Source organism: Tachysurus vachellii, chromosome 4 (assembly GCF_030014155.1).
Source record: "Tachysurus vachellii isolate PV-2020 chromosome 4, HZAU_Pvac_v1, whole genome shotgun sequence".
In the NCBI taxonomy this organism is placed as follows: Eukaryota; Metazoa; Chordata; class Actinopteri; order Siluriformes; family Bagridae; genus Tachysurus; species Tachysurus vachellii.
Window position 1 is genome coordinate 8,851,344 of NC_083463.1, and position 14,938 is coordinate 8,866,281.

The 14,938-nt window shown below is 38.9% G+C and overlaps 2 protein-coding genes across 16 annotated transcripts in view; one reads left to right on the top strand and one right to left on the bottom strand.

Annotated features, from left to right (window-relative positions):
- Nucleotides 1-1,482: 1,482 nt before the first annotated feature.
- usp1 (ubiquitin specific peptidase 1) lies at nt 1,483-10,726 on the top strand. Its single transcript, XM_060867589.1, has 9 exons — nt 1,483-1,625; nt 3,383-3,558; nt 4,848-4,971; nt 5,857-5,958; nt 6,424-6,590; nt 6,868-7,544; nt 7,753-7,923; nt 8,143-8,344; nt 8,757-10,726. The coding sequence occupies exons 2-9, from the start codon at nt 3,392-3,394 to the stop codon at nt 9,511-9,513; spliced, it is 2,367 nt and encodes a 788-aa protein (XP_060723572.1). The 5' UTR covers nt 1,483-1,625; nt 3,383-3,391; the 3' UTR covers nt 9,514-10,726.
- A 37-nt stretch (nt 10,727-10,763) lies between these two features.
- The window catches only part of dock7 (dedicator of cytokinesis 7), a 63,796-nt gene continuing 59,621 nt past the window's right edge, over nt 10,764-14,938 (bottom strand). For all 15 annotated transcript variants that reach the window (XM_060867588.1, XM_060867587.1, XM_060867583.1 and 12 more), the window contains 5 exons: nt 14,435-14,671; nt 14,051-14,194; nt 13,377-13,483; nt 13,070-13,237; nt 10,764-11,265 (listed from right to left, as the gene is read on the bottom strand). In XM_060867588.1, coding sequence (XP_060723571.1) covers nt 11,223-11,265; nt 13,070-13,237; nt 13,377-13,483; nt 14,051-14,194; nt 14,435-14,671 — 699 coding nt within the window. In that variant the 3' untranslated portion in view covers nt 10,764-11,222. The remainder of the gene's footprint in view (nt 11,266-13,069; nt 13,238-13,376; nt 13,484-14,050; nt 14,195-14,434; nt 14,672-14,938) is intronic.

The following is a 14,938-nucleotide window of genomic DNA, read 5'->3' on the forward strand; positions in this document are numbered from 1 at the left end:
TGTATTTCATTTTTTGTCCTGCACTGTCTTTTTTGTCTTTTGTCCTGCACTGTATTTTGTCCTGCACTGTCTTGTCCTACACTGCACTGTTCTTTTTGTCCTGCACTGTCTTGTCTTACACTGCACTGTCTTGTCCTACACTGCACTGTTCTTTTTGTCCTGCACTGTCTTGTCTTACACTGCACTGTCTTGTCCTACACTGCACTGTTCTTTTTGTCTTTTGTCCTGCACTGTATTTTGTCCTGCACTGTCTTTTTTGTCCTTTGTCCTGCACTGTCTTGTCCTACACTTCGCTGTTCTTTATGTCTTTTGTGCTGCAGTGTATTTTGTCCTGCACTGTCTTTTTTGTCCTTTGTCCTGCACTGTCTTGTCCTACACTGCACTGTTCTTTTTGTCTTTTGTCCTGCACTGTATTGTCTTACACTGCACTGTCTTGTCCTACACTGCACTGTTCTTTTTGTCTTTTGTCCTGCACTGTCTTGTCCTAAACTGCACTGTTCTTCTTGTCCTTTGTCCTGCACTGTCTTGTCCTACACTGCACTGTTCTTTTTGTCTTTTGTCTTGCACTGTCTTGTCCTACACTGCACTGTTCTTTTTGTCTTTTGTCCTGCACTGTCTTGTCCTACACTGCACTGTTCTTTCTGTCTTTTGTCCTGCACTGTTTGCACCAGGTCACACAGTTGCACTTTACATGTATCTAGGACTAACTTACTAAGTCCTTATATCTCTGTCTTTGTCTTATGTAACACCCTGATCCTGGAGAAACGTTGTCTCATTTCACTGTGTACTGCAACAGCTATATATGGTTGAAATGACAATAAAAGCTTCTTGACTTGTCTTGTGCTTACTGAACATCCCAACATTAACACTAACATTAACTTCTACATTGTGTAACATGGCTGTGTGGATTTGTGCTCCTTAAACCACAGAGCCTTGGTGAGGTAAGATACTGACTGAACACTGATTGTGATAAACATTACAAACACCTCTGAAAGTGAAACACATTTAACACAATGACAACAACCTCAACACAGTGAAGTTTCACCGTCACGTTACTTTGTTATTCTGTTACAGGACCAGGGGGCTTGAAACACTGGTCACGTGACACACAGGGTTGTCTAATATTTCGCCTGTAATATTGCACACAGTTTTCCTGTTTTAATTAGTAATATATCGTAAAAAACTTAGACACGCCACACGTGTAGTATACGCGTCGATTTTTAAGAATACACTGGAAGTGTTAACAGAAAAAACTGTTTCAATCGGATCCGTTTCGTCGTAGGCGAAAAAAGGCACTTTCGTGTGTTGCCTTGGAAAAAAAGCGCCAAGTTCTGTAGCTCGTGCAGTTCACACGAGTGTTTTATTACCTACCTGTATTCTGATAAATCCCACCCCTGCACTATGATTGGTTAGGAATCCACTGGTTAGGGAGAAAACCTACTATGGGGATGAACATGAGCCAATCAGAACGAAGAAGGTGTGTCGTGTCGGAAAAGGAGTGTGGGAAATGATATCGCGCCATCGAAGTTGTCAAGGTGTTTATTCACAAAGCTACAGTGGATATTGGGCATGAAGATGTAACATAAGTGGTGTGTAAGAGTCAATAACAAGCGCTGCTGTGAGAGGTTTGTGTTTTATAGTATTATATACAGTGTATATACACTAATGCTATAGTGTATTATATATCCATATGGGCTGATGCTATAGTGTATTATATACCCATATGGGCTAATGCTATAGTGTATTATATACCCATATGGGCTGATGCTATAGTGTATTATATACCCATATGGGCTGATGCTATAGTGTATTATATACCCATATGGGCTGATGCTATAGTGTATTATATACCCATATGGGCTGATGCTATAGTGTATTATATACCCATATGGGCTAATGCTATAGTGTATTATATACCCATATGGGCTGATGCTATAGTGTATTATATACCCATATGGGCTGATGCTATAGTGTATTATATACCCATATGGGCTAATGCTATAGTGTATTATATACCCATATGGGCTGATGCTGTAGTGTATTATATACCCATATGGGCTGATGCTATAGTGTATTATATACCCATATGGGCTGATGCTATAGTGTATTATATACCCATATGGGCTAATGCTGTAGTGTATTATATACCCATATGGGCTGATGCTATAGTGTATTATATACCCATATGGGCTAATGCTATAGTGTATTATATACCCATATGGGCTAATGCTATAGAGTATTACTGTATATACCCATATGGGCTTATGCTATAGTGTATTATATACCCATATGGGCTTATGGTATAGTGTATTATATACCCATATGGGCTAATGCTATAGAGTATTACTGTATATACCCATATGGGCTTATGCTATAGTGTATTATATACCCATATGGGCTTATGGTATAGTGTATTATATACCCATATGGGCTTATGCTATAGTGTATTATATACCCATATGGGCTAATGCTATAGTGTATTATATACCCATATGGGCTGATGCTATAGTGTATTATATACCCATATGGGCTGATGCTATAGTGTATTATATACCCATATGGGCTGATGCTATAGTGTATTATATACCCATATGGGCTAATGCTATAGTGTATTATATACCCATATGGGCTAATGCTATAGTGTATTATATACCCATATGGGCTGATGCTATAGAGTATTACTGTATATACCCATATGGGCTAATGCTATAGTGTATTATATACCCATATGGGCTAATGCTATAGTGTATTATATACCCATATGGGCTAATGCTATAGTGTATTATATACCCATATGGGCTAATGCTATAGAGTATTACTGTATATACCCATATGGGTTGATGCTATAGTGTATTATATACCCATATGGGCTGATGCTATAGTGTATTATATACCCATATGGGCTGATGCTATAGAGTATTATATACACCCATATGGGCTGATGCTATAGAGTATTACTGTATATACCCATATGGGCTGATGCTATAGTGTATTATATACACCCATATGGGCTAATTCTATAGTGTATTATATACCCATATGGGCTAATGCTATAGTGTATTATATACCCACATGGGCTGATGCTATAGTGTATTATATACCCATATGGGCTGATGCTATAGTGTATTATATACCCATATGGGCTGATGCTATAGTGTATTATATACCCATATGGGCTGATGCTATAGTGTATTATATACCCATATGGGCTAATGCTATAGTGTATTATATACCCATATGGGCTAATGCTATAGTGTATTATATACCCATATGGGCTAATGCTATAGTGTATTATATACCCATATGGGCTAATTCTTTAGGTTATTATATACCCATATGGGCTAATGCTCTCTCTGTCTCTGTCTCTCTTTCTCGTTGTCAGATCAGTAAAATGCCAGGTGTGCAGATGGAGGGAGTTGCAGTAGGTTTGGGGAGTCCGGTCAGAAAACACCGTTTATCTCTAAAGTTTCTGCAAAGGAAAGAAACCAAGCGTGCACTCGACTTCACCGAGCCTCAGGCTGAGGAACCCGACACTGCAGAACCAGCAGACACCACAAGGTGGGAGAACTCATAACACCGGTGTCAGCTTTTGTCTATTAAATAAAAAAAAGAGTAAAACCCCTCCGTGTAATTACCATGTGTGCCCAAGATATATTGTGTAATGAAATTCTGACTCTGTTCTACAGTCCTGTGTTTCTATAATATGTCCTGTAAGTTCATTATGATGAAAAGTTCATCTCTTCTTTCATCACCACTTCAAGAGACCTCGTTTCATCTACACTTAAAGAGATGCAGCAGCTTTTTAGTCCTTTAGGCTTAGTTTACACCGGTCTGGTTTTCTGCTACCGGCAAATGTTACACATTGTAAAATAATTCTTAGGTTTTGTGCTGTCTTAGAACATCTAATGAGACATGTTTATTGGAGAGTGATGTAGTGACTGAAGAAGAAGAAGAAACATACATTTTCCTTATAGGCCCAATAGTGGGGCTTAAACCACAATTTTCTGAAGCCACTACTGTCCTGATGTCAATCTGACATCAGTGTTTTATCAGAAGACAACCAATGACTAGTCTCCGCTTCACGCATCATGGCACACAAAACTAGATACACTTCAGGAGTTTTGAAGTCCTCATATAAGGGTTTGATTCTACAGGATTTCCGGGAGACGTGTGTGTCAGGTTTTTTAACAATCCTCCTGGAAACAAACCCGTCATGATGCTCTATTTTTCTCATCTAAAAAGGAATGCATCCTGTTTACTTAGTCTTTAAGATGGTCAGCTAAACTCTGGATTTCCCAAGTGATGTGACCAGTATAGACTGGACTTTCTTCAATGAACAGTCTGTGGTTGCACATCAGTCTGTTTTTGTATGGACATCATGTTTTCACATCCCTCAACGTGTTGCTGAACAAAACGAAATGTGAATGGTTGCGTTCCTTAACCAATAAAACTGCTATGGAGTCCAGATCTTCTGCAGTCAGTCTGAAGGCCTGACCACACAAGACTAATGAAAGACTTCTATGCTTTAGAATTGCGCTTGTCTAAACACAAACTACAAAGTTAGCGCAAACTTACAGTCAAGTGCATTTGTTTATGAAAACTCTTTACAATCCAGTATTGAGCTGATTGTTGACTTGAGTGTAGTGAGTCTAGAATTGGAGGATCATGGAGGACGTGTTACCATGTAGTCTGTTAAAAAAAAATCAGATATTATTGAGATCATCTTATGCAGTGTGATCAGTAATAATGTTGAAAGACTGCTGAAATCATGCAGTGTTTTAAAAAAAAAAAAAAAAAAAAAAAAATAAAAAAGCAGAACTAGAATGATTTTTTTTTCCCCTCTGTAGTTGTGATCAGGTCGTGCCATTGCCTTGTCCCTCATCTGGTTCCAGTGAAAAAAGAGAGAGCTTTGTACCTTTTGTTGGCCTTAACAATCTGGGAAACACCTGCTACCTTAACAGCATCCTTCAGGTATGTACCATTTAAAATGTCAGGTGTGTCACGTAGGCTTTTAAAACACATTTCTTTCCTATTCAGATTGGTTGAGGTTTTTCCCCTCACACGTCATCTGGAAATTCACTTCTTCATCTTGGAAATTTGCAAGTACAATGTGAATGAAAATCAGCATAAAGGCAAGCAAGGGAGTACTGTAACACACAGAAATTGGGGATGACCTGTAACAGAATACATTATGTCACACATGGCTCTTGACATTAAGTGTTGTCATGTCATGTCGTGATTATTTACCTTTCAAAATAAAAGAGCCATTGAAACTCAGATGTCTTAAGGTTTAACATGTTGTGCATTGTGGGGTGCTTTTTTTGCATACCACAATAATGGAGTGGTTATAAGAGTTACTATAGCCTTCATGCCATCCCCAACCAGCCTGGCCATTATTAGTCGACCTCTCTCGTCGACAGTGGGCTGGATTAGATAAATTGCATGAATGAGTAGGTGTTTCTAATATAGTGCTCAGTGAGTGGATGTACAAAGTACATCAACTTGCACAACATTCATGTAGGTGAAAACAAAAGTAAATCTGGACCTGCCGTGCTTCATTCCTGCACTCTGTTCACAAGTTGTTTATGATCACAGGGAAATTCCACTGACGATCACTGTGATCTGACACACCCTCCAGCCTTTTTTCTAGCATTTACAGTTTCATTTTTAATATTGCTGCTGTTGGAAATTTATGAACATTACATTACTAAATGCTTAGTAGATATCTTTAGTACCACAAAGACTTTGCATATGAAACCAAGTTGTGCAAAAAAAAAAAAAACTTGACTTCCATTTTGTATTATAATGCATGATATAATTGCATGTCATTACTAATTAATCTCTTTAACATTACAGGTATTGTACTATTGCCCTGGTTTTAAAGATGCTGTTAAGACGTTATATCGGTTGTCCAAGTTAAAGGACAAACAGAAAGATGATGATGCCAAAAGTGAAAAGGTCTGTTTGTATTTTTGTAAGTTGCTATTCAGTCAAATAAACTGAAACTGAAACTGAGTCCTTCTCAGAGTAAATAAGGCTGTTGGGTCGTAGTCATTTTATATAGTCAGTCATTTTTGCTGAATATTAGATTGTATACAATTTCTGAGAAATTTTTATAATCAAGTACAAGATGTATTGTATTATATTATTATAGTACTATATTAATATTACTGCATTGTATTCTTATTTAATGTGAATAAGGAAAAGGACAATGTTTTAATGTATTGTTTAATGAAAAATATAATGTGAAAAAAATAAAGCCTGTTGATTGTAAAGTTCCCGATAAAGTATTTATCTATTAGCTCAGTCAGTGACTCGTTCATATTGCTCTGTATAGCGGCATCTACTAAAATGCCGTAATTGTAAATGTTTTTTTTTTTTTTTTGCCACCGTTACTAGCATCTTTTTCTTCATCCTGAGCAGGGAGACTCGTGTGAAGACTCTATACCTGTTCACATGGAATTACTGCACAGCGTCCAGAGTTTAATATCTTCAGTGGAGCAGCTGCAGTCGAGTTTCCTGTTTAACCCAGACAAATATAACGAAGGAGAGCTGGCCACACCCCCACGCAGAATACTCAATACTCTCAGGTACTACTGAAACATTTAAAGTGCTGGGTGATTATAATCAATATTATGTTATTACATCCTGATAGACTTTTGAGTTTCATTTAAAAGTTCATTTTTTGATGATCAAAACCATAATAAAGACAAATCGGGGCAGTTGTAGCTTGTCACGTTGTCACCATATAAAGTACACCATGAAATCATATTCAGTTAGTGTTATGGCCACAAACGTTCGTGGCACAGAATGAATGTACTTTTGTTGATCCACACTAATATTCTTGTTCACTTTGTACACATACAGACAGTTGAACCCGATGTATGAGGGCTATCTGCAGCATGATGCTCAGGAGGTACTGCAGTGCATCCTTGCATATATACAGGAGGCTTGTGACACCATTAAGAAAGAACTTAAATCCAACCCAGATGAAAAACCAGGAGAGAGTGAGCAGATCACGGGAGGGGAAACAGATGGGTCGATGCTTATTCAAGAGGAAGAGGAGAACTCTGATGGACTGAATGGGAAGAGGAAGAGCGACACAGAAGTGGGCAATGCCAAGAAGAAGCCCAAGTCACAGAGCAAACCCAAGAAAAGCGATGAGGAAAGCAGACCTTTTACCCGCTCAAAGAGAAAGTCCACCAGTGATGTGGCTGGAAACTCAGTGAGTGACCAGACAGAGGTGGTACAGAAGGGCAAGGAGGAGAAAGAGGGAGGAAGCAACACAGAGGAAGAGAAAAACGAAGGAACCGCAAAGGACACAAATAAAAGGAAGAAGAGGGCAAAACTGAACTGGTTGAAACCTTCAGGGAAGCAGCCCAGTATTTTCTCCAAATTCCGCAGCATGGGTCGAATCAGCTCTTACGTGGGAGACAGAGGAGACAGCAAGGACCAGGACACAAGTAGCAGTGAGCAGCTACAGGATAAAACCACTCCCAAAAGTGAGAAGAACGTACAAAATCAAACCGCACCAAAAACAGAAGGTAACTTCACGATCAACAGGCTGGTGGAGAACTTGATGACTCAAAGTATTTTGTGTCAGAAGTTAAATGCTAATCTAACCTGACAGGTAGCTGCTGCTGTATCATTTAAAGCAGGAACTAATCTCTAATGGGAAACAGTTGATTCTTAGGATTTAAAAAGAAGTACATTTCATAAAGCTTTAAAAATGTACACTACACCATTTTTCAGAAGCAGAGGTCCAGGGCTTGGATATGCTGAAGCAGCTTTTTCAGGGTCAGCTGGTGCTGAGGACACGCTGCCTGGAGTGCGAGTGCTACACTGAAAGGAGAGAGGACTTTCAGGACATAAGTGTACCAGTGCAAGAGGATGACACCAGCTGCTCAGAGGCCAGTTCAGAGAGTGAGTGCAGCCAGATAAATGTGAGATAGTGGAGATAATCATTTTGGTCAAAATTAAAAGGATTGTTAATACATAATAAGGCCTTATAGAAGCCAAACATCTATTATGGTCTTTCAGTTGTTGTGTGTTTATAAGCCGAACGAAAGACTACATATAGCCGAGCATTTAAATCTTCGTTTAGTTTGAATCTATGCTCAATGTCTGCTTTGCTGTTCTCAGTTTCCCCAGATCCTAAGCCAGATCAGAAGACTCTGAGGTGGGCTATCTCTCAGTTTGCTTCAGTGGAGCGGATTGTTGGACAGGATAAATATTTCTGTGAGACCTGTCATCACTACACTGAGGCAGAGAGGAGTCTTCTGTTTGACAAGACGCCTGATGTTGTCACCATTCACCTCAAGTGTTTTGCAGCCAGTGGCTCTGAGTAAGTTTTTTTTTTTTTTTTTTTAATTGCGTAATTATTATTATTAATTCTAACTCTTTAATCTATATTAAGTCAAGGTGGACTTGTTTCGAATGGGTTTGATATGCCGTTCATTTATTCCACACCACTGTTGTTTTTCTGTAATCAGTCGAGTTAGGTATTGATTCATTCTCTGTAGCAGCAGCTCTGGCAATAGTGGCAGCTGTTATAGGAAGATGAACAAAGTTGGGATGGTGATGATGCATTACCCCAACCTGCACATCTCTACATAACTGCAAGACATAATCAACAAACTCACCATGTTTTATTTCTTAAATAGCTAATTACATCCTCTTTGTAGTGCTATAGTGTATCCTATAAAAATGTAGATGTAATTTTCAATTGAACTATGTACTTCCTGTTTTATGGACAGGATGGACCCATATGCAGGACTGTCAAAGGTGAACACGCCTCTCCTTACTCCCCTTAAACTCTCCTTGGAGGAGTGGAGCACACGTCCCTCCTCGTCGCACGAGCGGCACCATTACAGGCTCTTCGCTGTGGTCATGCACAGCGGCGTGACCATCAACAGCGGCCATTACACCACCTACGTCCACATGATGGACCTCCATCGCACAAAGCTTGAGCTTCAGCCTCAGGAGGAGAGCACGGAAGAGAAAGACGGAGAGACGAAACCACTAAAAAAGGAAGTGGTTTCTTTACCGGACTATGATGATGGTGAGGTGTCCTTCAGCGTAAGCTCCAAAATGAAGAATATGACCAACGGAACAAATCTGTCTAGCAAAGCTGGAGGAAAGAGGTCTACAGAAGGCGTCGGTCTACTGGGAGGTCAGAGAAGCATCTCAAGCTACGAGATCAGTGCCAGTAAGCAGACAGGTTCAGAGAAACCTGCTAACATGGCTGCTTATGCCAGTTCTCCTGTGCCGATAGGTGTGCTGAAAAAGGAGAGGGATGAAGGAGGAGATGGTGTGAAAGAAGAGAGTCAGGTGAGCTTGAACACTGCTTTACAGAACCTTCTGGAATATGAAGGGAAATGGGTGCTGTTCGATGACTCAGAGGTGAGGCTGTTTGAGGAAGAAGAGTTCCTACATGCATGCTCTCCTGATACCTGTTCCACCTCCACACCTTACCTTCTCTTCTACAAGAAGGTCTCAGGGGAAATGAACTAAAGGACAACTGGATCGTATCTAAAGTCCACAAAGAACTCACCTGTCATGATTGCAGAAGAAGTCCAGGTTAGGGTTGAAAGGAATAATACAGGGAAGATGTGGAGTCATTACCACAGACGAGAATTTCTTCATAGTCACCGTAGTGACAGTGCTGGACAGGTAATTCACACAAATGTGTGTGCTATCATTCCCAGTGTCCAGTCCCGTTACGTTCTTGTCTGTGGTAATCACCCATGTGCTTCAAAATTCTTGAGCATTCCTTAAACAGCTGATATTCATTGTGTGTGTGTGTGTGTATATATGTGTATATTCCATACTGTCCCAAATGTTTTGCTTCTTTCCTAGATACATTCCCTCTCCAGAACTTGACACGAGATCACCTACTTTTCAAAGGCCCTTACAAAATGCACCTTGGCACTAACAGTAGTGCACATAACGTCTTTGTTCTCTGGTGGCCCGTAACAAGTCGGGTAAATTGCTCATGCACTGTTTTGTTGTTGTTGTTGTTTTTTTTAATATTTTTGTTAGGATACTATTGTGATTTTTTTTTTTTTTTTTTCCATTTTATTCTTGATGTACAGCTTCATATTTGGAGGATATTTGTTCCATTTAGGGTGTAAATATACCACAGTAAAGTGTTAAGTCTCAGAGTGACAGTTTTCTGTTTAAGCTAGAAAAGAAAGATGAAAGCCAGGTCTGAGCAGAGATGATCCAGTCGCACACACGTGAGTATAGGTGAAAGAGTTCAGTTCTTGTTCATATTGTCTATAGGGAACAGCAGGAATAGAAAAACCATATTTTTGTAGATTTTATCCTATTGTACCTCATTCCAGTGAAAACTGCCATCTCCGTGTTGTGAGATCGGGGACTTGTTCTTCACAGCTAGCTCTACTCAGTGGATCATTTCTGAAATAAGCTACATTTTGAGTCAGAAGTGAGAGTAGATCTAAAATGTTAGAGATGTGTAAATAGTTACAGAACAGAGGAGCTGCACAATGAAACAAGCCCCTCATCTCCAACACCGAGCTAAAGCCATTACCTATAAGCAATAACTACAGATTTTATTTTTTCTTATCGAGATGTCATCTGTGCCTACAGAAATGGCTGTTAGATTAAATTCGGGGGAAAATGCTTTGTGTAAATTTCTTTTACATCTGTGCCTTTTTGTAGATTCTCTTGTACACCCATTAAACACCAGCGTATTAAAAGTCAACTCGTGCTCTTATTTCAGTTACCAGATGCATTTGACATTGTGCATTAAAATATTTATTTAGTAAAATATTTAAGGTAAACAAAAGCTACATAAAATTATTCAAATGTTTAAAACATTTCAATAACGTTAAACAAATGTAACAAAAAATGGAAAAAAAAAAAATCCATGATAAATAATGGTACGTTTTTTTTTTTGCTTGCTTTTCGTTCGGATTAAATAGTAAACTTTCAAAGTTGTACCATTTGTGATAAAACGTTTGAGGACATGGTAATAAAAAAAAGTGCACACAATATATTAGAGTTTTGACACAGGCTGAAAGAGTGTAACAGGTCGTCTCTGTAAACCCATACAAAAGTGGAATGACACTACCATAACACTTACTTTAGCTTTCTCCTTTCTGGCAAACACTGATTTTTTTTTTCCCTCCCCCCCAAGAACAGTTGAATATTTACAAGCAAATAAATAAAATGCTGTTCTTTTAATGGTCTCGTCTTCCTCACATCTCAAGCTTACGGAGGCTCATTCTGCTAAAGGAGTCTCTGTAGGGGCAAAAAAGATAAATGTTGCAGATCAGGACAAATCTGTTCAGTACAGTCTCGATGATAAAGACTTGCATTAATACATATTGCTCTCCATTTATTCAATTTCCACCTAAATTACAAGAAATACAAAAGTTTATTTGGATGCTCTACCTTGTCAAGCTGTCCGTTTGCTGCTTGGCAAATTAGCAAAATAAAGACGGATAAGAAATGCAGTGTATATGTTAATGACTTCTTAGATCAGGTCAAAACTTGAATGACTATCTAGTGGTGTGTGTGTGTGTGTGTGTGGCAGTCTTGGAAAACCAGTTGGATGACCAACAGTGACAAAAATTGAGTTTTTTCTGCCTATAAAATAAACCTTTTACTTAATGAAACAAATACAGTTTACCAAGAACTTCCTTGCCTTGGCTTGTTGTGTAAGGAGGCAGTTTAACAAATTCAGTAAAAGGTCTAAAGTTATCTAAACTCAAACATTTCCTCAAACAGTGAATTTCCTCAGGATTTGTTTTATTCCTTGGAATGCTTGGTGTCCTAATGAAACTGGACATAAGCCAGATTAATATAAAGTAGTCTGATATTGACTGTCAAAATGTCAGTCATGCTCCTGTGTGATTATATCCTTATAAAAGAATAGTGCTTACGAACTTTGTACAGACGACAGTATTAAAATGATTAAATGACCTCCAAAGACAACAGAACTGATTTAACCAGTAAGGATCTGCGGCTCATGTAAATGCTGCGAGTTCATTTGAACTCATTTCCCGTTGGAAACGTATAATTCTCTACAAATTTGTCTTGAATGCGTTGAGATGCAATTTGGTCTTTACTTCTGGAGTGAACTGTAGAATTCATAAATGTTCCTGAATTTCAGTTCTGCAGTGTACCAAACTATATACAGTAGAAAATGTAGCCCTATATACTGTAAGTTTATTTTTCCACAGACTACCACATGCTATAGTTTGACCAGCACCGACTTTTCCATGTCCCACACTATCTGATTAAGTGTCCACACCTCTTCCTATATAGATTCCTTAGCTGTGATTTACACACAAATACTAAAAAAAATGAAATATTCCAATTTTGCCAATTTTCAGTTTGATGTGGAGATTTGCATTTTCGTTTATTAGCATTTTCATATTTTACTTCTGTAAGTTGCTCTAAGTCAGGGCTCACCAACCTTTTTAAGACTGAAGGCTACTTCAAGGGAACTGAGTAGTACGAAGGGCTACCTGTTTGATACAAACTACCTCAAGAGCAAAATTGCACAGATCACTTTTTAATAATAATAATAATAATAATAATAATAATATGGTGAAGAGACTGCTCACATGTCAATGTTAATTATTCTCCACAATTATTAACACTGATTTATACAACAATGATGGAAGGAATATTCACAAGTAATTATTGACATTTGACTTCAGAAAAGGCCAGAGTTCGTTATATACATAAAACATTTTTGTTTAATTTTTTTTTTTTTAATTAAATAAAATGAAATTAAATATCGTCATTTTAAAATCTACGTTAATGCAAGCGTTTTTTATTCAAAAACTACAGCAAGAACATTTTTTTTAGGCGGAGCTATATTTTGACCAGTGCTATTTTAGAACGTGCCTCGCGGGTGCCTTAAGTGCTCCTTGCGGGCGACTTGGTGCCCGCTGGCACCGCGTTGGTGACCCCTGCTCTAGGTAATGGCGTCTGCCAAATATCCTGAATTTTATGAAGCCCTTCTCTTTAAAACAATCTAACATGACACTTTTCTTCAATAAGTTCTAAACATTCCCTGGTTCGGGTCTCTAACCTGTGAGAGTTGACCTGGAGCACAGGTTTGTAGAGCTGCGGGATCTTCCTGTTTATGAGTGGCTGAAGAGCCTCCTTCAGCCTGTGGTAATTCCTCTCTAGCTCCCGCTGATATTCCTTTTGGTCAGGACCTATCAAACTCTTATTTTTGCGGAGGGCGTCTTCGCACCTAATAAAGAACGGGCAGAACGATGGTGTTCGGTTACGTTACACAAGAAAGAAACAAAAACATTAATAGGTGCGTTTCACCTCTGGATTGTGTAGACAATAACATAACATTTGTTATGTTAGAGATGTCGCCTTTATACCGTTTGGTGAAGTCTTTAAAGCAGAGTCTCAGCTTGTTGTGGTGTCTGTAGAGTTTTGGATCACTTGGAATTTCAGACAGGAAGACCTGAGCGACCTCAAGTGGACCCTGGGGAAAATATAAATAAAGTCAGTACATTATAGATCTTTAGTAATAAATACGTTATTATGTGGGATGTTTGACTTGGTTCAAAATTAGTTAACGATAAAGGGGATTATTTTCCAACAATAGAATGTTGTTAAATTCTTCTTGTCTGCCATGCTGGGTATTTTTTATTTCTCATTGTGCACGTGAGTGAAGTGTAATCTACGGTGTCCAAGCTTTCACCACACGTTCAAAAGTCCAGAGCTAGATCTGCTCCAATAAACCTAACCCCCAATCCCTAACCTAGTCAACACCGTACAAAACAAAACACCACGTGAGTTACCTCCACCCCTGGACCTTTGGGTCAGCTCCAACCTGGAGCTAGTTCAGGTCAAACTTGTCCCAATGGACTTTGTGTTCTGCAGTGAGGGGCACTTGCACTGTAGATTATTTGTAATCATCATCTTTTACAGTGTTATATTTATGCAGGATAAAGTCTATATAGAGTAATAATACAGATTATGTAGAGCTTAGTTAACAAATACAGTTTTGACTGGATGATACCATGCTGATCTGAGTGTAGATCATCACCTGGTTGACTGTGGTACCCACAGACCCCTGCAGCACCATCTGTAACATCTTGGCATCAGCTGGATCCTGGTGAGTGGCGAAGGCCAGTTCCTGCGTCTTCTTCTGCATGTCTTCAATGGCCACCTCAATAGGCATGGAGATGATCTGAGCACAACGGAGATGAAAAGAAACGAGACACGAGCCTCTGTGTGACAGGGTTCGACAGGGCAAACATCCTCGGTCGCACAATCACTATTGGACAAAAAGTGATCGCTACAACGGTATTTGTGGCTAACGTTCTAATAGCCACAAAGTGGTTCGCTAAGCCGTGAGAACTAAATCACCTTGTTGCTCTTTCATGGCTTTTCAAACAGCTAAAATAGCAGAGCTGTACTCGGGTCCTACCTCCTCCTTGTGAATGATGTTGATGCGGGTTTTGATGTAGGGAAAGGCATGGCTGGTGGTGAGAATGGTCTTGCGCTTGTACTGCTCGTGCAGGTCTCCGTGTGCGCGCCCATCTAACGTAAACGGCGTGCAGTAAACGAAACGGCGCAAATTGTAGTTCTTGTCGAAATACGTGATGCGGTCCTTCATCTCGTACGTGTCGAAGTACGGCTCCACGTAAGTGATCTGAATGAAAGCCTGTAACGTCCGCAATTTGGTTAGAGTATGTACATACACTGTACAGTGCAGTGTGGAATTATTGACAACCTTCACAAAATTGTGAATACAATAAATACACAAAATGTTAAAGCAAAAATTAATTCTAATTAGAACCGGTTTTTAAATAATAATAACAACTAATGAGAAATATATGTACCAAAAATATTGATACTTCCAATTGTTCATTTTTAGGAAAGATAAAGGATATTATATACACCATATTCTATAAACTATATATATATATAT